At 40.0% G+C, this 26,196-nt stretch overlaps 1 protein-coding gene across 8 annotated transcripts in view; it reads right to left on the bottom strand.

The window, feature by feature from the left end:
* The window catches only part of SLC4A4 (solute carrier family 4 member 4), a 739,594-nt gene that overhangs the window by 178,924 nt on the left and 534,474 nt on the right, over positions 1-26,196 (bottom strand). For all 8 annotated transcript variants that reach the window (XM_085641000.1, XM_085640999.1, XM_085641004.1 and 5 more), the window contains exon 7: positions 10,455-10,531. In XM_085641000.1, coding sequence (XP_085497126.1) covers positions 10,455-10,531 — 77 coding nt within the window. The remainder of the gene's footprint in view (positions 1-10,454; positions 10,532-26,196) is intronic.

Genomic DNA, 26,196 nt, shown 5'->3' with positions numbered 1-26,196 from the left:
AAGTATCTGTCTACTTGATGCGAGTCGAAATAAGGACCAGCCTTTCCTGAACTAGATAGTATTCTACGTTACATCACGCATAGAACACCTGTTTATTGCCGCACAAACGATAAAGACATCTAAAAACTTTTGATCCTGAGGAAGGAGACACGAAATTTGTATTGAGTCTCCGAAACGTGCGTAGACCAGTGACTACACATCTGATAGATTCACAGAAGAACGACATGTCAATGTGTTGACTAAGACGTTTGATGACCTCTTAAGGCTTCTAAAAATTTATGAACTAGAATTTAAGCAGGATCTTATATCAGATGTGATTTTTAGCAGAAAAACTTTTTTGTGGTGTGTCTGATTGTATGCGAGAGTAGAGTGATAGGTGAGAATGATAGTGTGATGGTTGTCTCTATGGGGGGGTTTCTCCAATGTTTCTTTAAATTGTTTTTTTCAAAATTTAGAAGTTGAGTACATTTTTTCTGTGTCTCAATTGTATAGACTGTTATAATCCAATTTAATGTGGAAACATTTTTATGGAAATACCTAAATGACATACAAATCATATATAAAAAAGACTAAATGAATGTTTTGTGATATAAAAAATAAAACAATAAAAAGATGAAAGAGTAAGTTGTTGTGTAATGTAATTTTGCTCTGGGAAATGTTTATATACAAGTAACTACTATTGAAAAATTAGAAAGGTCAGAAAAGAGGCTCTCTTTTTTTGTTTGTACCCTCTCACCTCCTCTTGGGCCTAAAAGTAATTAGGGGAACCCTTTTGTACTCACACGGAGATCCCAGAGAAGAGAGACTGTCCCACCCTCACCCTTCATTAAAAGCTGTCATGACACAGATACATAATATGTGTTTTAAAAACAACAAAAAACTCAGATTTTCACAGATATAGTTTACTGAGTATGTATAACTTGAGCCTCTGCCATGTACTGCTTAAGACCTCAGAGATTACATCACTCATGACACGTTAAATGGCATCATTGAATTAATCACTGATGACATCTGAAATGACATCATTCATGACACCACGAATGACATCAGTGACAACAACATAGTCATATCCAGCATAGAGTAACTGAGTGTATCTGACGTGGATGGCAGAGGTATGCTTTAAAGTAGGTCGTGGCTTAAAGCCAAAGCCTGTTCTAAGAACGCTGTGAGAAAGGCCAAGGTTGCTGTTGACAATACATTAACCTCCAGTGGATATCAGGTCACATGTCCATGTTAAATATTTATAATACAGTGGTAAAGACAAATTTTATGAGCTGTGCACGTTTGTTTCCAAGGGTTTATTACATGATGTAGAATGTAGAGGTGTACCACTCACAAGTGGTTTATCTCATGCTTGTGTTATAAACATGGCTCTAAGTTTATGTGTCATTATGCCCATCTCAGGAATGTCTGTAATACATTTTACAAACTACGGAGCACTGTCCTTAGGACCTGTTGGAAGGTGTATGTACAGTGGCATATGCATACCTGTGAACCTCTTGACTTAAAATTGTGGGACGTTCTGAAATCTTTAAGAGGGCAAACCCATTAAGGTGAATAGAAAGTTGTTTGGAAAAAATATTGATTTAAAAATATCAGGAGTCGGAAATATCAGAATTTAAATATTGTGACACACAAATATCGTGATGCACAAATATCATTGACAAGAATATTGATTGATGGGGTAAGTAATATCGTAGTAAATAATATTGAAGGTTTTAATATCGTTTTCACTAACATAGTGGTTAAAAATATAAGTTCTTAATTACTTTATTCTGTCTTAGTTGATATATTAGTTGATATATTAATTTTGTTACTATTGTTTATATAAATGTTCCTAATTGTTTTTAAAACATAGCTTGCAATTTTAAGTGATATAGAATTTTCTACCATATTAATAGTAAATTATAGTGTCATAGCGGGTTGTTGGGTTTGTAGGGGGATAGGGTGGGAAGTTAATCAGGTAAAGATTAATTAAGTCTTGTTTAATACATTTTATTTAATTATATGATTGATATTTATGATGTGATTTGGGTAATATTTATCTTTTTGTTATATATTATTTGTGGGCAATTAGATTGGCAGGGGTATAGGGTGGGAAGTTAATTAAGTAAGAATTAATTAACAAATAATTATTAATTACATATTTAATTGATTTTTCATTATGTAAAACATGGAATACTTATTTATTTTAATTTTATTTTAGTTGCTGGATGCTAGGTTTGTAGGGGTCTAGGATGGGAAGTTAATTAAGTGATAATTGATTAACACTTAACTATTATTGTTAAATAATTATTCAATTTATTTCAAATATTTAAGTTATGGAATATTCTATTAGTTCTATTTGAGGTGGAGGCTGTTAGGTTTGTAGGGGTACAGGGTGGAAAGTTAACTGGTTAACAGTTGAATAACAAGATGCCAACATAACATAACATAACAATTATTTATTAATTGATAAAAAAAATAATTGAATAGTCATTATGTTAATTAATTAATTGATTTTAGTTTTTTGAATACATAAATATGTGTGGGGAGAAAAAAAAATATATATATATATATATTCCAAAACATCCTCCGAGAACCGGAGCCCCCGACCCTTCATATAATGGGCACGAAGCAGCCCACCAATTCCATAACCATGAAGCAACAGATAGGGGCCCACTGCTGGAAAAGTTGCATTTATTCTTGGCACGACAGCACGAAAGCTTCCGTCTCCTTGCGCGTTTCGGCGAACATTGCCACATTGCTCACAGGTAGAAGCAGTGAAAATTGCAAAGTTCAAGCATGCGTGTTTAAAAATCAATGTGTCACATGACCAGTCAATTAGAACTACGTTTCCCATAATGCAGATAAGTTCTTTTTGAAGTTTAAGTAAGGAAATCCTTGTCTTTTTTTACCTGCACGATGTTGGTGTGGAGAAATACAGATGCAACTGGTCTTGTTAGTTTGTAATTTTTGCAAAGTGCTCAATTTTTATGCGTGCTTCGAAAATGCCCGTCTCCAGCACGATCAGAAAGGATGTCTTCCTTTCCGAATCCCTTCCATGCGCTCTCTATATATATACATATATATATTTCATGTTCATTCTTCTTTTGTTTATTAAGAATTTAATATTTTTTCTACATTCATGGGGTTATTCATATATGTAATGTATTTGAAAGGAAGTATTTTTCCTCATCTTGCTTAAAATGCAGTAGAAATAGCAAAATGAACCTCTTCCCAGCTCAACACATTCCCTACTGTTGCGGTTTAGAGTGGGAATATTAAATTGCACCACTCTGAAATCCAACACATCTACTGTTGTACAGACTGGAATGGGAATAGTACATTTTACCCCTCCAAAGTCATACACTTTCCTCACTGTTGCACTGATGAGTAACAATAATACATTTTAGCCTTCTGAAATCTAATGCATTCCCTACTGTAGTGCTGTTTGGGGTGGGAATCGTACATTTAATCCCTCCAAACTCCAAAGTCCAATACTTTCCTTACTGTTGCACTGACTGGAGTGGGCAAAGTACATTTCACCCCTCTGAAGTCCAACGCTTTACCCGTTGTTGCTAAGATTGGAGTGGGAATAGTACATTTCTCTACTGTCGCACTGACTGGAATAGGAATAGTAAATCTAACTCCCCGAAGTCCAGCACTTTCCCTATTAGTGTGGTGACTGGAGGAGGAATTGTAAATCTAACTCCTCCACATTCCAACACTTTTCCTACCGCTGTATAACATAGTGGGAATGGTATATTCAATATTTGTGGACTCCTATAGTTTTCATAATATTGGTTAAATTGATTTTACAGTATCAAATCTTTTGTATTTTATATTATTTGTTTTTATTTTAAAATGTATTTTAATCTGTGTATTATGTTTTGTAAATGTGTTTTTGTATTTACATTTTTTAAATATTTTATTTATTTTCTACATTAATTAATACATTTTATATTATTCAATTGTTAATAGTTTAAGGTTTCACTGTAATTGTATGTTTTACATATATATATATATACATACACACACGCACACACACATATATATTTATAGTGTAACATAATTAAAAAATATGTATTTAGCCTTATATTAACTGTATTAATATGTAAAATTAATTACTATAATATAATATAAAATATATATTTTGTCATGTAACTATATATTTATATTATATTATCTACTGGCGGTCGCCAGTAGATAGTTATAGTTAGGACCGTGTTTCCATAGGAAATCCGCAACATTCTATTTGGAATAACTTTGGCGCCGATTGACGAATCCTCGCGAAATTCTCAAAATAGGTGGGGCGCTCCGCTGAAAGTCTCGGGGGGATTCGTCAAGCGGGGGCTGAGAAAAAGGGGGGGTCCCAAAACACGTTTTCTCCATGCATTTTTCCATAGGACCTTTAGTCCGAGCTACAGCCCGAACGGCTGAACAGAATTACTTGAAATTTGGCAGAGAGGTAGCCCTCAGGTCAGGGATGTGCCTTTTGAAGGTCTCGTGTACATCTGTTCAGTATTTCCTGAGAAAATAGCATTTAAATCAATATATATATCTATAGGCGTGCTCCGAGCGCGTACCGTAAGCTTACCATACGCGCACGCCGCCGTGCACGAGCGCGATTCTGATTGGTTGTTAGATCTTAGTAAACATTCGAATCGGTCGAAACCAGGAAGTGTCGGCCGCCATTTTGTCTCTCGCGGTCTGAGGGGGTGAAAAACAAAGGTGGAGAACGTGAAAAGGGGGCAGGGTGGACAGTTCCTGACCCCCTAGCCTTTGTCAGGGGGTCCCAGAAGGACCCCCAAGGGCAAAAATTAATTGTAATTTTTTTTCGAAAAATCGCGGAATGCACGTAGCGTACGCGCACGGCGTAAACGGAAAAATTCCGTGAACTTCGCGTAACGATTCCGCGACTATGCGTACCGTGCGCGCACGGCAAAAAAAAAAAACATAACTTAGCATTTAAAAAACCGTATAAATTCACTGAAAAAACCATAGGTTTCACACACGTTATAGTTAGGAATTAGCATTTGAAAAACCTTGCAAATTCACTTAAAAAACCATAGGTTTCACACATGTTATAGTTAGTAGGACATTTCACTTGTGAAAAACCAATCAAATTCCCCCGTTATAGTTAGTGCAGGCAACTATAACTCACGCGACCGCAATCCTCTGCTGATGACGTCAGATATTACATCACTGATGACATATGTGTTTTTCTGAAAAAAAAATATTTGTAATATATGTATAGCTAAAAATTAATGGAAGAAGACATGGGTAAATAAGTGTCTAAATACAGTGATGTAATATCTGACGTCATCAGCAGAGGATTGGGGTCGCGTGAGTTATAGTTGCCTGCACTAACTATAACGGGGGAATTTGATTGGTTTTTCACAAGTGAAATGTCCTACTAACTATAACATGTGTGAAACCTATGGTTTTTTAAGTGAATTATGTATATATATATATATATATATATATATATATATATATATACATGTGTGTTGATATGAGTATATATTTATATATGGTATTAAACATTAGTTGAATATATTTAATTTACATAATAAATGTATATATTAAAATTTTTCATATTTACTACCTTAAACTCTATTTATATATTTTTGGACAATAATAGTGCCAACGATATTATTTACCACGATATTGTGTCAGTGATTCAAATAGAAAATTGTCCACAGTTGTAGAATGTTGATTTATTTCAAGTCCACACATCCTACAGGATTGTGTCACAATGACTGTATGATGGTAGTGAGTGATGTCATCAATGATGACATTTAACTTGTAATGAGTGATGCAATATGCGAGGACATTAGCAGTGCATGGTTGGAGTGTGAGTTATAGTTAATTCGATAAACTATTGCTGGGGATTTTCAGGGTTTTTTAGTTTTTAAGAGTTAGTTTCTACCTTATTTCAACACTTCACTATCACATCAATTTAACCTTTGTTTTGTTCAGTGAATATATATGTATAGACATATGCCACGACTTATGTCATTCAAGGTACTCTATCTTTGGTTGAAAGCACTCGTTGGAGGTCAAGAGGGGATTAAAAGTGTCCCAGTATTTCTGGTTACATACCCACCTGCAAAAAGCAAAGTGAAAATGTGCCGTGACACAGGCTGCAACTTGGTGAATGCACTTGGAAATCAATGCAGTAACACCCATCTCTGCATGTTATTCACCATTCAGGCATAGCCATATCACCTGGTATAGCGTAATAGCATATGGGGCATTACCAAGCTTTATCACCAAGCCACCTGTAATGAACGCTGTGCAGTTTGTGCTGCCCAGAATAGGTTTATTTACCTATTGCATGGTTAACTAAAACCTTTGCAAGACAAACACACATGAGAGCAAGACGATACAGAATCAAAATACCGACAAATACAAAAAGCTACAAAGATGTGAGTTGCTGCCCAGAAGAAGCCCCCTTGCCTACAGTGAAAGTCGACTTCTTGCAGACAGCTTAGTGTCTCTGCTCTGAGGCCCCAGGTCTTGTCTGCTCCAGACTCATGTCTGGGCTTTCACATGTCCAGATGAGATCCTTGCTTGCTGCTTAGCGCTGCTAATCGCATTATGGAAAGCAGACTTTCAGCAGGCACTTGGAACATATTTCACCTCTGACCCTGGGCCACCTGAAAGGTGAGCGAGACACGACTAGCAGATGCTCACAACGCAGACTGTCAGGAGGGAGTGACATTACAAGGCAGGGTAAGGAAGAGAAAACAAATATAGCACAAATACGTCAGTTAATTAACTGAGTTAAATGCGCCGGCAGGGCTGGGGCTATATTATTTAAGGAGACTAGACAGCTGCCTTGGACACAACAACAAACGGCCACAAGAGGTCAGGAGATAGCAGCAAATGGCATAAAAAATGGCCTTGTTGTTAGAGACAAGGGAGCAAATAAACCGCCACACAGCAAAGTGTTTGTTTAATTGGGACTCCTAAAATGTTGGCCCTCAAGCTATGCTCAGGCCGCTTGTTCTCTTTACTAACTATATTTAAAAATCTTACAGCCATTTTTAGAAGGAGGGGGTTCTTTTCACTAGCAACATGCTTGTATATCAGAAACAGAAAGCAAAAGGTAACCTTTGGGCTCTGCTCCCACTGCTGCTTTCCTTCCCTCATGCGGTGTCTTAAGTCTACAGGCCGAATGGAAACACAGAACCGTTTCTTCACTCATATCAACAAGCATCAGCAATGCAATAGGTCCCCCATTTGTGAGAGTTTAAGCTATTGGCATTGTAAATGACAATGCCTTTTATGTATCTGTCTTCATAATTAACACATAAATGAAAAGCATTGTCCTTTACAATGCCAATAGCTCAAACTCTTGTAAATGTGTGACCTACTTCATTTCAAAGAAGCGGCCGCCATTGTCCGGGGCTGATTGGAAAGTGAAAGCGCCTACGGTACGCTGAATGTTGCAGGCAAAGCATGTCCTGCCTGCAGTAGGAGAAACTTATTAAAGAAAATAGTGTTTACAGACTAAATAAAACATACAGTGTAACAAAACAAGTAACAGGGCCAGTCCTCATGGGAGGTTACAAATGAAGACAAGGCGGGACTAAGGAGGGACTAACAAGCCTATTAACAAATCAGAAGCCATCATTTAAAAAGGACAATGACACAAGCCACTGAAAAATATGGGCGGAGAGTGGGCAGAGCTTCAAGTCCATTGTCGAGTACAGCATGCCTCACAGAGCAGCGCATGCTCTGCCCAGGCTTGACCTAAAAAGGCAAGCCTCTAAGAGACAGTCCCCACAGTCACGCACATGCCTTACAGATATGCCAATACTCTGTGCCTCAGAAAACGTACGCATCGGAAAATATCGAAATATGACAACTACGAGAATGCAGATACGGATACGGAGGAAAGTAACCCATGTAGACTATTTAAGTGTGAACATTGTAACTGACTATTGTATAATTAAGTTTATTTTAATATTTGTATTTTGTTAACCATTTTATATTAGTTTAGTAACAATAAGCATTACAAAAAGGCTAATTATGTTGAGGTAAAGTGTACACTTCTGCAAAGAAATCAGGTGACATAACACTGGTACAGTGATTCTACATTAGCATACATGCTTCACGCCCAGTGAAGGAATGATCGTCCGAGGCGGAGCTCAGCTCATTCAGTCCATCCTCACCTAACAGTTCAGGGATTCCACAGGGTTCGAACCCTCCCCCTGTCTCACTTCATGTATGCTTGAAAGCGGAGACAAACTGTCTCAAATGTATCCATATTGTCAGTTTTTCAAGAGCGTAAATGTTACAGATTTTCCCCCACCATACATGAAGCAGACGGGCTGGGGTTGTTTCCGAAATTGAGCTAAGGCCAGCCTGGCGACCACTAGAAGCTGAATGTCGAGTTGGCCTCTGGATGTAGCTAAGAGGTATTCGTTGTGTTCCCCGTATCTCCCACGAGTATCGTCATTGGCTGGAGTGGGAGCGACACTCCCAGCATCGTTCTGATGTGGCCAATAATTTCTGTTGATTATGATGGAATGAGGAGGCCCGCCCATCAAGTGTAATATTTGTGTTTTTAATAAGAGAAGCTGTATTACTCTGTAACATGATGTAATGGGTACATAATTAAATATAGCAGCATAGGGCATGCGTCATATATTCTGAGTACGAGAATTGGTTTGGTGCATCACAAGCAATTTCTTTTCAGGCTTTCATGTCACATTTGCATGCCAACCATGACCTGCTACAAGGATCACTTGTCTTGAACTTTACAGGGACATTTAGAAATAAAAACTTGAGGGGATCATGGCCAATATCTCCTCTAAGTGATTGCGAAGCAACGCGTTCACACCATAGGCTTCTCAAAATGTTGGTCTTTACCACTAACCAATAATGAATTGCTGGAAAAGTTGTTGTATGTTAGGATGCATTTAAGATTAATTGGTTGAATCAGAAATTTAGGTGGCTGGGTTAAAAAAAACTATGTTTAAGAAGAGTGGTGTTACCTTGTGTTAGGCTCTTACTAGATAATTAAAGCCCTGAAGCAGAAGACTAAATCCATAAAACATGTTGGCAGGAGAAATGAGAGCTTTATTTGCTTGTCAGGCCTTGTTGTTTGCTAAATCTTCCTTCTGAAACTTTATCACTTATGAGATATGTGCATTTAGATTATGTGTCTGTGTGTAATTATGGAATATATGTGAATTACATTTGATTTAAATGTTTCTAGTTCTTTGGAACAGAGTTGATTTGTTTGGCTAACAGCCTTTAAAGTTAATTATAAAAATATGGAATGAGCTTTGAAGATATGAAGGATTCTTTGGCTTTTCTCTGTCGTTTCCTATATTATAACAAAAAGCATTCCACGACAGCCACATAGATGCACAACCATGCAGATGCACATGCTGTCATCTTTGAATGTGTTTTTTAAAAACATTTTTAATACACAAACACCATTAAAGGATGTCTGTCTGTGCAGGCATGTGCAATGAAACACAGAACATAATGGCCCACCAACCGTAGTCCTGAAGGGGATAACTATTTTTGGCAGATGTGCATGAGTGAGTCACAAAAACACAGTCACTCATGCTAAAGACAGCCAGTGGGTAAAGGAGGCCCAATTCTGTAGGCTGTTGACGTGGGAGCAAAATGTGAATGGCGTTACAGCAGACCAATGGCTGAAGAGGGCTCACTGAGGGGCACTGTGCAGCTGTGGCCTGTGCAGGTAAGAGCGGTGGGGCCGGGTTGGGGGTTATTCAACAGACGACCTCGGGGGGAAATTAAATAAACAATTTCCCCTCGTCGTCTCATTTCGAAATTCCCCCCTCACCCTGCCCTACCGCCATATGCTCTTACCTACACGGGCCACAGCTGGCACTGGATAATGTAAGAAATAGCTAATGTAAAAAACCCACCTGATATACCCTATCTCGAATAATCTTCACTCCACCCTTGATTTTCAGTGTTCACTTGTTGGCTTCCTAGACATACACTATTCAAATACCATTAGAAATCAACACACATTCTCATGCCCGCTGCAAAAGTATTTTAATGTGACCATGACGGAACAAACCAGCTTCGGTGACGGTGTTAAGAGTTATATTCGGTTTCAATCCTACAGAAAGGGCAACCCTTACCCTTTTCCTCATTCCTTCTACAAGTCAACATGCATGAGCTGTGGTTTCAGAGCTTCACATTGTTAAAAGCATTAATGGAAATGGGATACTTTGGCATGGTTCGCCCTACGACTTTCGTGAGCAAACCTGGGCGTTTCTTCACATTAATGTCAGTAGCCTTGTATTCATGTTCAATGCCAGGCAACTGTGTGTACAAACTGCTGTGGGCATGTTCCAGCATATAAAACCAGAGATAGCTTTTTCCTGTGCCCCCTTCCCCTTCTAAACTCAGAAGGGCCGTGTCCTCCCCCCACCATCCCAACTACATCAAGTAACATTGCAACAGCAGCTTACCTGGTCCTTGTCAGGCTTATCGGAGATGTCGTTCAGGCTGGTGGAGGTCAGGTTTCGGTGGGTCATTGTTGGGCTGCCTGCAAGGACAAGATCACGGCTCAGATTGTGCTCGGCATGCCACCAAGATGGCTTCGGCAGGGTTACAATTGCAAATGCAACAAGCTACCTTAGAGAGATCAGAGGGAAGCAGGATAGGAGATGAGGAGCAGGAGAAAGAGGAGAAGGACAAAGAATATTCCAGAAGCTCCCGGAAGCACCCTTGCACAGTTCCATCTCGCACCTCAAACTGGCATGTGTAAAAGCACTAACCGAAGGTTTTGCAGAAAAGTCAATTTACACTGAAGTGGCATGGATTAAGAAAATATCTGGTAGTATTCTGTAAATTAGTTGCTTTACTGTCGTTTCGCAGGAGAGGCCGGTGACTTATGATTCTTGCCATCAGAGCCATTCAACTGATGTAGGCGTGCAGGGGCAAAACAAAGCACCTGTGCAAAGACCATGCAACCCAAATTCCCCCCAGGAAAACTTACAAATCAACTACAAATTGAAGGACAACCCCTGCCTTCAGTTGGGAACTTCAATGGTTCTTTGACCACACCCTATATAAACACTTTCTAGGAGAATCACAAATTTCACGACCGAAGAAGACAACATTAAACTGTAACTGAAAGGGTCAGATGTTTATATGTCTTAAACAGGTGAATAAAGATACCTACAGTCACCCGCAGGCACAAAAGATGTACACAATGTACGAGCAACAGTTGGTTAATCTCAAGTCACCGTGAGATACAAATTACACCTTTAGTGAATGTGAAGTCTCTACAACATTATAATGTGGGACAACGAAATGCAGTAATAATTTGGCACTATACAACCAGTGTCTTGTGAGCAACCATAAAAAGCAAGTGGTCCAACAGTCACATCTCCTTTGTGAGGCATGGATGAAGTCACATATTTCATCACCCCATGCCTATGAAATCCAATTGGGGCGTGGGCCTACGCATTCCTCTTTTCACCTGGTAATCGCCGTGAACAAAGTCTGTGGGTGCTGATTGGTGAACCCTCCTGAGTGTGAGGGTAAATTTGAAATGCTCCACAAGCATTATCTCTCGCGAGGGTAGCGTCCCCAAACCTGCCATATTGAGCAAACCTTACTCCATCCTATGGCATGACATGTCATTTACCAGGTAGCCAGTGAAATAAAGGAATAGAAGCTTGCCATCCAATACAGGCCCCAGTACACTTACCTAATTCTGGGCGCAATATGGCAATACCTGTGGCCGTATTACGCATTGTCATGTCAAAAAGGTGCGCTGGGCGCAAACAATACCAATGCGCCACATTATGGTGAATGCGTTGCCCTGGGGGCAGCGCATTCATGTGAAAACACTGAGCGCAGCCGCTCCGTGTTTTCACAGTGCAGGCGGCAACCCGCCTGCACTTTTAAAAGGGATTAGAGATCCCCTTGCAGGGGGTGCAGACATTGACTGCTCCCACCTGCAAGGGGATGTCTGGGAGGTTCGTATGACCCCTTTCTCTCTTCCAGAGGGCTGCTCTCAGGGGGCGCGCTGTGAGTGCACCCCCTGAAAGTTCTTTGCCTCTGCGCTCACATCTGTAATATGGCCCGGGTGCAGAGGCAAAGGAATTCCCTCATTTGCAGAGGGTACCCCCCTATGCAAATGAAGGAATGCCCCCTGATGGTGGCGCTGGCACTGTAAGTGCGCCAGCGCTCTCAGTATTCCTGAAGGGGACGAAAAGCATCTGTGCCGCCTTCTGTAATACCAAAGTGCCCATGGGGCACGCAAACACTGGTTGTTCCCCCGAGGGACTTATTGTGATAAGGCCCCTGGCCGACAACTGAGCATCCATTAGCCTGCCCGCTGTACTCTTGGGCACCCAGAAGCCTTGCTAGAAACAGCTTCGTACAACATGTGCTGTTCAAAGCATGCAGGTGTCTGCAAAGTAGCAGTGACCAGCCACAGCTATAAAATCATCTTCCAGAGCAGTTGAGAGCGCTGAAATTCTTTCAGAATGCATTTCTAAAAAAGTGTTGCACATGTTCAGTTGATATACTTTTGCTAAACAAAAGACTGAGTGCCTATATGAGTGTCCTTGGCTGGCTTAAGTGCTGGTGGCGCCCCCCCCAGGCCTCTTTCTTCACGGCTTTCCTCACTACCACCCTCCACCAGTGCCCCTCATCTCTCCATATTCCCGTTCTCAAATTAATTTCATTTGTTTTATAGCGCTACTCATACCAGTGTGGGCTGTCAGAGCACTTTACATTTCACATACATTATACAGAGACAATGAATGATTTGTGTGTAAACCAATCTATAGGAAATGTTACATAACACAATAAGGATTACAAGATGTAGAAGTCACATGTCATCTATACTAGTAGGCAGTATATTTTAAAACATTTTGGTAAGGAGAACAACAAAGACGTGTCACAATGGTTGTTGTTGGCTTTACTAATAAGAATGTATTTCTATCCAAACCATCCCTTTTAAGCAATATCAGGATAAGGAAAGACTGGAAAACATACATAGCATTCTAACCTATACCATCCAGTTTGCATGAAGCTCTTTGATGACAGTTCATAAGTCACGGTGCCATATTAGGATTGTAATATATGACTTATAAATAAGTGTGGTAGGCACATCCTCAGTTTGTATTTATCTGTGCAAAATATCTCTGTGTTCAATTTTGATGACATTGTATGCTTTATGACTGGTAAAGTAAGCGTGTCCTATCTCCATTCTGTACCAATTAAAACATTGTACTGCACGGGTCTACATGTCTACAGGAAAACGAAAGCAAATGTGATAGAAAAAAATTGAGTGCCAAGCAAGTAATATTTTCTGTAGCAAGTTTGCCTATCTCATCTCGGTTGTTGCAAAATGCCAAAAGTAACTGACAGCAGGATAATGGAAATAAGGGACATTGGCCATTTCATGAATACAAAATGTATCTTTTGTGTAGAAAATGAAATCAGGTGAAGTTAATGCAAGAAGAAGGCAGCATAACTAGGATTTTCCAGCATGATTATTTTCAAATTGAACTATACTGCCCACAAACTTCACCTGAGGGATACCATTCCCTAGGTGTTTAATACCTATTGAACTAACATTCCTTGACGATTTTGGGAGTCTACGAGGATGACCACCGGATGCTAGCCATTAATTACAAAGGACAATGATTCTAAACGTAATCCCTGATTAAGTCAATGGAAGGAAACACACTGTGCCGAAACACGTATTGACTACTAGCATGTTTGGGCCTGTATGCTTACAAATGTGCTGCCATGTGCCTACATGAATGTTTCTGCGTAGGATGTCTCAATCAAGCCCTCTGTCCATCTGTCAATGCTTTCCTGGATATGTTGTCTTTCATAGTAAGAGTGAGTGTATGTTTGTTATCTGTGTGTTTCTGTGTGCCTCTGTGTGTTGTCTTAGCTCATGTATTCCAATGCGAATGGTCATAATTGTTGGCATGCTTGCTTTCTTTAATGCTGCTGTGTGTATTAGTGTTGGCCAGTTTGAAAGGATACTTGTATGTCTGCTGGCATCCACCAAAAATGATTTCTACGAGAAACTGCATGAAGTGCATACACATTTACTCTCCACTCTTTTCTCCACCTCAAATATGATTTCCTCTGCAGATGGGGTAAAGATAAAAGTGTCTATTCACAAAATGCATTTTGCAGTATATTTAGTAATATTACAATAGCAGTACTAGTGTACTACAAAATGATACCCACGAGCCTATGAATGAAAATCTCTGCCACCACCTGTCTAATCTTTTCTATGGGGAGATCCTCACACATGTAAGTTTACTACTTTGTAGTAAATGTGTGAGGGACCAGGGGTTGGCTGGAAAAAGGGCATACTTACTACTAAATGGGAGGGGCTTTGGGAGGAATAAGGAGGGGTTTAGGGTGGGTGATAGGGAGGGACAAGCACATACACACAGAAGAGTAAGCCCATTTCTATTCGCCAACTCCACTTCTAAAGTTACAACAGCAAAATGGGAGCCAAAACACTAGTAAATTAGTCCAGCACAGAGCTGGAGTGAGTCCAGCAGAACACATTGCCAACCACTTGTACTGCAAATCTCTCTCACAGAAAATAACTGGGGTGGGAACTTAAAGTAAAAGTCCATGGGAAATAATGTTACATTAAATAACATTATTTAAAATAGTTAAAAGTATAAATAAATATGTTTTTATGTTTGAAAACATAAAACATTTGATTTTTAATAATACAATATTTTAACAACCATTTTTAGATTTATAAATTAAAGACCCATTAACTTTTATTAAAATATAATTAAAATATAATTACATTACTTTATATTAATTCTACACACCACTTTCAATAATTATTTATAATAAAAAAATATGTTTTTATTTTTAGAGGGAATTTATTTGTTAAGTTAAACAGAAAAACTATTTTCATTTAATATATTTAAATTACTTAAATATTTAACTCAAAATTAAGTTAATAGTGCTGTAGCATTTTTGTAATGTGGTTCTACATGTAAAATTGACATATACAATTAATAACATTATTATATTTTTCTCAAATTAAATAAACTTTTATTTTGCTTTTCCCTATACTTTACCATAGGGAGACTCCACAATAAGGGGTACAAGTATAAGGTAAATTAAAAAATGTTATTGAACTTCATAATAAATTAGTAAAAATAGGTTTATCTGAAATATTAATGTAAATCCTATATATATTTTAAAGGTAGAACAAAGAAAAAAAATGCTACAGCACTGTTAACTTAATTGTGTAATATATATATATATATATATATATATATATATATATATATATATGTATATATATATATGCATATATATATGCATATACATATATATTCACTGAAAAAACATGTCATCAGTGATGTCATTTGAGATATCATCAATGATGTCATGAGTGATGTCACTGACCATGTCATGAGTGATGTAATATGTGAGGTCATAAGCAGTTTTTACATTTTATTTCCTAACTGTAACCTGTAACCTTTGAAAATGGGTGTGTGAGTGGTCGTATAGGTCGGTGAGTGGCTATGTTAGTGAGAGTATAGGTCTGTGAGTGGGTGTGTGAGTGGCTGTATGGGTGTGTGAGTGGTTTTGTTGGTGTGAGTGGCTATATGGGTCAGTGAGTAGGTGTGTGAGTGGTTTCTCTGGTGTGTGAGTGGCTATATGGGTTGGTGAGTAGGTGTGTGAGTGGCTGTATGGGTCTGTGAGTGGGTGTGTAAGTAGCTAAATAGGTCAGTGACTGGGTATATGAGTGGCTGTATGGGTCTGTGAGTGGGTGTGTGTGTCTGTATGAGTGAATAAGTGGGTGTGTGAGTAGTTTTGAGTGGGTGTATGAGTGGCTGTATGGGTCTGTGAGTGGGTGTGTAAGTAGCTGTGTGAGTGGGTTTATGTGTGACTGTATGAGTCAGTGAGTGAGTGTGTGAGTAGTTTTGTAGGTATGTGAGTGGGTGTGTTAGTGATTATGTGGGTGTGTGAGTGATTGTATGGGTGTGTCAGTAGCTGTGTGGGTCTGTGAGTGGATGTGAGAGTGGCTTAAAAGGTGTGTGAGTGGGTGTCTGAGTGGCTGTGTTGGTGTGCCAGTAGCTGTGAGAGTGACTGGGCCAGAATGGAACCTCACCTCCCCTTTCTCCAAGAGTCCACCGTTTTCTAAAAAATGTCTACCCAACTAGAGTACTTTCTACTGGTTAATTAGTAAGCACTAGTTCATTGGGTTAATGTCTAGTGCAAATTCTACACTACAGCTGCATAATGAACCACAAGGAAATGTCTCCAATGTGTGAGTGGCTGTATGGGTCTATGAATGGGTGTGTTAGTGGTTATGTGGGTATGTGAGTGGATGTGTGAGTTATTGTATGGGTGTGTGAGTGGCTGTGTGGGTATATGAGTGGATGCAAGAGTGGCTGAAAGGGTGTGTGAGTGGGTGTCTGAGTGACTGTGTTGGTGTGCCAGTAGCTGTGAGAGTGACTGGGCCACAATGGAACCTAACCTGCCCCTTTATCCAAGAGTCCACAGTTTTCTACAAAATGTCTACCCAACTGGAGTACTTACTACTGGTTAATTAGTAAGTACTAGTTAGTTGGGTAAATGTCTAGTTCATATTCTACACTACAGCTGCATAATGGACCGCAAGGAAATGTCTCCAGTGACCTTCTGTACGTTTAATTTCGGCAATGTGATTATTCCTTCCAGAAATCTGTGATAACATGAATTCTTATATAGAGAAGATGATGAGACTACAAAAAGGTGAATCTTCACCAAACAAGGGTACTTCCTCTTAACTTTATAAAGTAAGTGGTTTTTTGTTTGGTGGAGATGTCCTCATATTCTTCAGCATCAAGAACACATCATCAAAATCGACTGGAAACACGCTGGGGGGCCTTTTGATAAGCTGTCCATCATCCTGGCAAAAGACGGGAAGACCTTTGCATACTACTAAGGTGGATGGGGGGGGGGGGGCAAATGGATGAGGCATCCATGCGATTTTACAAATTTGCATACTGGTAGTGATATAAAGGGAGAACCATGGACTCTGCTGTCACCAGGAAAGGACAGGAAAGAACCCACTTGTCACAGTCACAACAGATTGCTCTCCCACTGATCAACGATGCATTCACCTCCAGCAAGGATTTCAGATTGTTTTTAATGTGGAATTGCTGAAACACTTGCTTTGCCTGTGGCAGGCCCAATAAGTTAGGATCATTTGACCTTTTTAAAAGGGGAAGGGGGCTGCGCGGCCCCCCTCCCCTTGCTGATTTTGGCCCCAGGGACCCCATCCCCCAGGGCCCTCCACTAGATGCTGAGTGCTCAAGGCCCACCCAGGGCACCCAGTGTGCACTGTTGAGGACAGTGGGGGAAGCCCCAGTGCCCCCGCGGTCCCTGCTAGCTCCCCCCTCTCCATCGGGAACTTGCTAGTTTTTATTTTTCAATGTTGCAGTGAATTCACAGATTCACTGCGATTTCGCTGCAAACTTGAAAAGAAAATGTTTATGGCCCCTGGCGGGGTCCCTGTGGGACCCAATCACCAGGCCTAGGCGATCAGGGTATTCCTACCCTGCCCACTTCTCTTTTAAAAACTTTGTTTGGGGACTTGGCTGAGTATGGGTCTTAAAATGGCTGCCAACACATCCTGGTTGAAGAGTTAGCAGCCAATCAGATCTCAGCATGAGATCTGTTGGATCCACTGAGGATCCGAGTCCCTAAATATACAAATGTGTTTTTCTTTAATAATTTGAAAACTACTGCATGGATTTACACCAAATTACAAAAAGGGCTCTTTCTGGACCAGGAGCTACCTCTCCGCCAAATTTGACTCAATTCCGTCGAGCGGTTCGGGTTATAGTCATGTTGAAAATCCCTATGGGAAATCGCATGGGAAGAGCACATTTTTTGACCCATACCCTTTTTCTCAGCACCTGCTTAACAGATCAGTCCAAAACTTTCCATGTAGAGCTAGGCAAAGTGGGACTCTTTTTTGAAAATGTTTGTGAAGATTCGTCAAATGGCACCACAGTTATAAGCAAACCAAAAACACTTTTTCTTTCAAAACTAGGTCCTTACTATAACTACCTACTGCCGATCGCGAGTAGGTAATGCATGTGTGTGTGTGCGTGTGTGTGTATATATATATATATATATATATATATATATATATATATATATATATATATATATATATATATATATATATATATATATATATAGATATATATATATATAGATATATATATATATATATACACATATATATATTAATAAAAACAATTTTTCCAAGGTTTAAATGAAAAAATAAATTCCCACTTAAGTAGAAAATAAATTAATTTATTATGCACTAATATTTATTATACGCGACTTAGAGAATTCACTAAAATTGGGCTGGCATTCATGACACACAGCATTGTGAATCACTCAAAAAGAATTGTTTTCCATTTTTATCTATATAAAAAATATAGAAATAAATACAAATGGGTTCTGTTTGCATACCTCTGTAAAAATCAGTAAAAACTGAAAACGGAAAATGGGCGTCTGAATTACAACAGGATTTTTCAGGGCACTTATAAGACATGCTTCTGATTTCTTGTCTTGAAGAAAACGCATTTCATTACTGACTGCGTGGGAATTTTATTGAGTACAGAGTATTACAGTAACATTGTTTGTTCAGTGTGTCTATGAGTTCCTGTTTAAATAATAAAGAACAGCGATGCTTACTATGGTTGGTGTGTGACCATACACTGGAGAATTTTGATGAAAGTTTAAGGTCCCTTGAAAAGAAGGGGTTTATCTGATGCCAATCTGCAAGGGTTTGTGAACTTAAGACTCCTGATAAGTCTTCTTTTAATTCAGTTGAGGTATCAGAGATCTTTACCATTTTGTACATCATCAGTGTTCTCAAAGCTATTCGGGTGCTGGATTGCCAGTTTCTTTCATTCAACACTTTCCATTCGTCCATGCCCGCTTCCGGACATTGACTTACTGGGCCATCTCATGTTGGGAGAGAGCCATCCGACACTGGGGCTTCGCCGCACTCGGAGGTCGTCATCCGATGTGCGCGTTGCTAGGCATGGAGCAGAGCTCTCAAGCGGATTGCGTGCTTTTTGCAACAGAAGCCGAGTGCAGAAGATGCAAGAGCGACAGCAGCAGAGTGAGAAAGAAAGAAAGCAATAGTTAAAAGGCAAAGGATGAAAGCAAGCAAACATAACATATAAACTCAAGACAGATGTAAAAAGCATTGCCAAAGATTATTGATTTGTTTTTCTTCAGTGCAACATTACACTTTTTTTAAAAGTTCTTTATGTATTATTTGTCTCATGTGTATCCCTACAACTTGAAAATAAATGCCTGCTGAATTCTTAGGCTGGATAGCAACTCATTAAGCCCAACTCGATTAGATCAATCTAAGAACCCTCCAGTTGATTTAAGTTACAGACATGGACAGAGGTATTTTAGGCGAGCAGGCCAGGTAGGGACCTTTGAATCTGTGTGACAGCAGGCATGTCTCTCCTCTGTGTACCCATGCAGCACTATTAAGTGCCTTAATAGATATCCATTGATGGACACAGGGGTTTAGGTGTGCTTAAAAAAATGTATGGTAAACTCACTTGTAATGCCAGCATTATGGAATGTGTGGATTGTAGAATTATGATCGGTCCTGATGAAAGCCACTAGCATTTGGGAAGAAAAGTGGCAGAAACATGTTGACTCTAACAAGAAGTTGGGGTAACTAAAGCCCTGTGACTTCCTAACTTTTTCTGTTTTTAATCATACCGGCTGGCGCCCAGATTAAAATGTTAGGACTACCAGGCAGGTGTTTTCATTAAGTAACCCTACCCCACTTACGATCCTATTCCTTGTCCAAGAAAGTGCTTATGTGTACCTCGCAGGTTGTAGCACATCCCGTTCAGCAACTAAACAGAAAGGGACTCTATGATGGATCATGCCACCAAGGGGTACCCATGGTGGATGAGAGTTCTTTAATGCAAAAGGATTCTTTTCCCCCCTAGGTCAACAGGAGGGTTCTTAGATTGAGCAAATCAAGTTGGGCACTACAGTTTGTGTAAAGTTCTGTGTCAGAGGAGGGTTAGCCCGTGCACTACAGCACCTCTTCACTCCCCTTAATTTGTTTATGGATAGCAACCATCAAATTTGATTTAGCAAGTTAATAGTACAAAACAGAAATTACAACGCATAAACCTGTACTTACAATAAAAACAAATATGGCCTCCCAGATGTTTTTTACACTCGCCCTGCATGCATTCTTTTATAAAGATATCCTCGACCACCTTACATAGAATAACATTACAACTCTACACAGACTCTGCAGAGAGACATCCTTGCAAGTTTTTGATTTAACTTATATAATAGAAGGCATCCTATTTTTAGGAGCTCAAACTATAATTTTGTGGATCACAGATGTTTTTGCGGCTCAGATGATTTACTGAAAGCTGCACTTGGTGAGTTTTGTGGTGTCTCTGTCAAAGACAAAATTGACTGTGCAGAAATCTACCAATCACATCAGTATTTTTATTTGGTTTGTGTCACAACAACTCTCTACCCATTGAGAGGGGACCATGCAAACTGATTTCCTCGCTCCTTAATCTGTAGGCAGTATAGTTTTAGCAAAAGCATTTACATACTTGGCCAGCAGACCAGCAGACCACATTAGACTCATTCTGTGGGTATCGCATCTGTGGAGACTTGGCATAGATTGGTATGTAGAGCAAGTCAATGACTGACCTCTCTGCTGAAACTGACAACTAGGCCTATTTAGTCCAAACTGGAGAGGAACTGTATAGACTCCTACCTGGGGGGCCCAAACAAGACTAGCAGATAATTATATAATACTTCAATCCGAACATCCATCATATGGTACTCACTTACAATACCATAATCCTACCCTAATGTGATATTTAGGGTTCTCCAGACTTGTGGCTATTCGTTCAGACACTGACCCTTTAAGCATCACAGCACAAAGTGCAGATGTAGCTAATGAATCTGGATGGTACTGGGGCTAGACTGACATGCCACGTTAAAGGTGTCTAAAGGCCTATCAGATACTTACAGCAGTACAGCCCACACTATAAATCAATCAATAGACTTGTAGAGCACTTCTTGTCCCTTGTGAGGGTATCCAAGCGCTGGCAGGGTCCAGTTGATTAGCCAGATAGCCAGGCCTTCAGGGACTTTTGGCACTCTGCAAGTGATGGGGAGGTCTGTAGATGAAAGGGTAGCTTGGTCCATGTCTTCGCTGCTAGGTAGGAGAAGGAGAGACCTCCTATCTGCTATGTTGGATGCAGGGGGTGAGGGTTAGAGAAAGGGATGCAGTGCAGAGGTGTCTAGTGGGCTGATGGAACTTCAGGCAGTGGTTCAAATAGGCCGATCTGCAGTTGTGTAGGGCCTTGTATGCATGGGTTGGGAGCTTGAACTACAGACTGGGAGTCAGTGGAGTTTCCTGAGGTAGGGGGTGAAATGGGTTCATCTAGGGAGGTCCAGGACAAGTCTGGCTGCGGTGTTCTGTATAGTCTGTAGTCGTTGGGAGTGAGCTGTGATCCCTGCATATAGAGTGTTGCAGTAGTCCAGTTGACTGGAGATGAGGGCCTGGGTGATGGTGTGTTTTGAGATTTGGGGTAGCCATTTGAATATCTTACGAAGCATGCGGAGGATGAAGAAGAAGGTGGAGGAGACAAAGTTGACCTGAGTCGTCATTGTTAGCTTTTTGTCCAGAATGATGCCTAGGTTCCTAGCGACTGATGCCTAGGTTCCAATGGGCGTACGACTAGGTATGAGTTCTGAGGCCATCAGGATGTGTCCCATGGGAGCGTTTTCCCCCAAAAATCAGTACGTCTGTCTTGTACGTGTTGAGCTTAAGGCAGTTGTACTTCATCCAGTTTGTAAAGTCTGTCATGCAGTTGTGGAAGATAGTTGTGTTGTTGTTGGTGTATTCAGAGAGGAGAGCATGCGTTGTGTGTCATCAGCATAGGATATGAGGTTGAATCCATATGTTTTGGCGTTGCTGGCCAGAGGCGTGCTATAAGTGTAGAAGAAGGAGGGGCTGACCATGGATCCTTGGGGTACTCCACAAATGGTTTATTTGGGTTTGGAGGTAAAGGGGGGAAGGCAGACTTTGTGTGTGCTTCCAGGTGAGGAAAGAAGCAATCCATCTGAGAGCGGTTCCTTGGATGGCTATATTGTGATGGGTATGTGATGGGAGACAATCACTGTTAAAACACTCTACAATAGTAAGGGCATGAGTTTCCACTAGGGCTTCCAGGAGCCAGAAACTATCCTCCTGTGGCTTTTCTTTCTCAGCATAAAGCATCTCATTGATTTTCCTCCTTGACTCACTCCCATCAAAGAAACACTAAAACAAAACAATGAGCACGTACTAAGAACAATTTTATCAGAATTTTTTTTAAAAGAAAAAATACATCATAGAATTCACAGATTGTAAAAATCTGCACAACCCATTGTTTTGGCACTACAGATCTTGCCATTAACATGAAATAGCATGATATACAAAATCTATTTTACGGAAACGAAACCTACCTTAACATATCATTGTAGCAATACATTAAATGATAATACATCCTAACACACCACAATACCACTACACAAAAAAACAAAGCACACGAAATCTAAACTTCAATCAAAGATGTAAGTTGGAGGGGAGTAGTGGAGTGAGTACCACAACATAACACATAAAGATGAGATGGCACACTAGGCTCAAGATTAGAAGTTGACTGAGAGGTGTTGTATATTTCTTCCTTTCTCTTACCTTTCTTAACTTCTAATCTTTATCCTATTTCACCACTTGAACACTCCACACGTGATAATGCTGCGTGAGGTACTGTCTTGAACATTCTGTTTCAAAGCACTATAAGACACTGTGCTGAATTAAATAAGGTGTGCTCCCGCCATTTATTGTGAGCGAGAATTTATGACATGGATTAGAGGTGTGTGGAAATGTGAAATCCTCTGATTTGCATGTGGTGGGGTTGTAAATCCTGGAGCATCATTTTTTCAGACAAAGGGATAGTATGGCTCAGATAATTTCACCAAATGATTCCCCACATGCAGAAAATTCACCTCTTCCTCCCATATATGTACGTATTGTCTGCAACCACCTACATCTAAATCGGCCAACTAGCCCAGTTTAGAGAAGGTGGTACTGTACAGTCCTTCAGAAAGCAGAGTTGACCTCATTTAAGCGCTAAGTGTAATTTCTTTGGAGGGAGGACTGGTACCATAATGGAGAGTGGTAATGCTAATTTTTCGGTAATGTATAATCCCCCGAAAATCAGTAGGAATAGAATTCCCTCTATACATGTAATTTTCACCAGAGAATTGTCTGATGGAAGCGTTACATTGCAAAACAGCTTTCCAATGTGTCTTTACAAGAACAAAACTGACCTATTTTCAAATGTGGGCCATTTTTTTTACCTACCTGACTTGGAATGGAGACCAGTTTAATGTTGGTACCCAGGTCTATTTTCTGTCCCAATCCCACACTGTTTGGTCATATGCATGTTTGAAATATTCTCTATTATTGCATTTCTGCAAATTGCTCATAACTCATTTCATTTACAAGATCACAATCTCTTGCCCTTCCCCTGAAAGGCATATCTATGTGACCTAACAATACCTAATCTCCTCTGACTGGAAGTATTGCATGGAATGGTTTGCTTGAGTGCACAAGACTAATCCCAATAACTAACACTAACCAATACACTTGACTACCCACTAACCTTGGGTTAAGGAGCAGCATGCTGCCCAGTATAAAGCATTTCTATGCCTCATCATGGGTAGCAAGCACTATATAATTACAATTACATTTTCCTCTGCAAAGCCGGGGCAGGGATATGTTAATTCTTGGGGAGAGAATCCTCTAGCTGAAATTATAATTAGTATCAAAAGTAGAAGGTTGGTAGATCACAGGCAAGCTACAAATATTGTTACAAGCCCACTACAGAAGCATCCTGTGGCTTCCAACTCCATGCCCGTCTGAAGTGCGCTGTCCTGTTTTACTTTCTTCTGGCCTCCACCTCCCGGAAGGTTGCGGCTTACAGTTACCATATGCAGAACAGGGGCCGCATTATACGTGCAGCGCATTTTCCATTATTGCACTGGGCGCACCTTTTAAAAGGTGCGCCCACTACCATAAAGGAAAATGAATCGTATCATGATGAATGTGCTGCCCTCAGGGCAGATGCAAACTCGCGCGGCCCTGGGAGAAGCGCATTCATGTGGAAAATGGAGCATCTGCTTTGAAGCTGCTCCATGTTTTCACAGTGCAGACGGCAACCCATCTGCGCTGTGATGATCCTTAAAAGACACATTCTCATCTTAGAGATATCATTTTTGAGGGACATCTGCTCTTGCAGTAACTGTTAAGATGGGTTTTTGGAAGCAATGCCTGGAGAAGGAAGGCATGAACATTGCATGGAAGGATAAATATTAATCTGAGAGTGTGTCTTTGGGGCAAAAGAAGCCAGTATGCAGATTGAAAGAGATCGCAATGACTACAAAGAAATACAATCCAAGAAGAAGAAATGAAAAAATTCCACCAGCATACTGACAACGAAATCTGTGAAGATGTGCAAAACTCAGAAGTTCGGCAATCATAATCATATGATGATACCTTAGTAGATAAAGAGAATTAAGTTAATGAGAAACTCAGATACTGAGTAATCACAACACTGGTTGCCCCTAGTGACACTTGTCATACACATATAATGTGCAGATGAGTCAAGGCAATCCTGGTGGGGTGCCATTGCAGACACGTTCAGACACCACTTAACATTGATTTCTATGGTGCATCGCTTTATAAAACGGTATGTCATGCCACAATGGTGTTATAAAATATTGTAGAATGCAAACATCGCCTATAGAGGATGGATTCTATTCTATACACTTCTCCTAGCTTTATAGAGAGCATGCCTACCCAGAAGGGCTTCCCAGAGCTAAATAGCCAAAGGACAACTATCATGCGGAACCTACTCAGACAGTCTAGTCTTTAGTATGTTCCTACATTTCAGTTCCACTTCCATTGTCTCATTTGTAGGATATGAGAATTCCAAAGTTTTAGGGCAATGTGAGCCAAAGAGCATCCACTGGCTGTGGCTCTCTTGACTCTGGGGACAGTGAGTAGCAGCTGGTTAGTGGAGCATTAGGATCTCACTGGATTGTAAGGGGTAATAAGGTCCTGGATCAATTTAGAACCTTTATTGTGGATTGCTTTATGTACAAGGCATAGAGTCTTCAAATGAACTCTTTTGTCCACTGGGAGCCTGTGCAGGGCCGCGAGTGCTGTCCTTTCTGATTGGTGTTTGGCTATTTTTAGGAGAAAGCGTGCTGCAGCATTTTGTATGGCCTGCATTCCTTTCAAGACTGACTTAGGGCTTCCAAGGTATAAGGAGTTGCCGTAGTCAAGTCGAGAAATTACCAGGCCTTGTACAACTAAACTACATGTTGGGTCTGGTAGCCATCTCAGAAGCCTTCTTGAAGATGATCCTGAATGGGATAATCCTGAATGGGATAATCCTGACAGTAAGAATTGAGAAAGTAGACTTTGTGTGCATGGAGCTGGATATGAAATATCTAGGATCTTTATGAAGAATTGAAAAAAGGAGGTAACAGCTGCAGGAATATGTTTCTTCGCTCCATAATTTCATATGTAGCAGGGAAAATAGGCCCATAATCAATGTCTCTAAATTAACATACCAATTACCAAAATGTTATCAAGCTCTCCGCACATTGGTGCATGCTTTTGGGAGATATTCCATGTTCTCAGGACAAAGACCTGTCACTCGTGCTACAATATGCATTGTGCTGTAAAGTCCACTACATAACAGATTTCCAGTTGTTTTTATTGTTGCACTATTCATTGAACTTGTCTTAACGAATGGTAGCGTTATTTTTGACTATTATTTTACAGCCATATATAAAATTGAAAGCAGGGAACTACACAAGAGAAAAACATAAATGTGTATTGGTGTATCGAATATCTAGTGCTCATTGATTGGTCTCAATTGATATTTCCAAGTCTTAGTTGAAAGCCTATTCAGAAGGTAAGTGCCAATATCCATGCTTTAACAACCACAGAGGACATCAAGACACTTAGAACTTTAGTTTAACCCACAATGCTTTTTCTTCTCAGTGATCCCCTGTTGACCGACTCTCCATCATTGATCTGGTCCCCTT

This window comes from Triturus cristatus, chromosome 2_2, assembly GCF_964204655.1.
Source record: "Triturus cristatus chromosome 2_2, aTriCri1.1, whole genome shotgun sequence".
Taxonomy (NCBI): Eukaryota; Metazoa; Chordata; class Amphibia; order Caudata; family Salamandridae; genus Triturus; species Triturus cristatus.
Note: the sequence above shows the minus strand (reverse complement) of the source record. Positions and strands in the feature narration are given on the sequence as shown.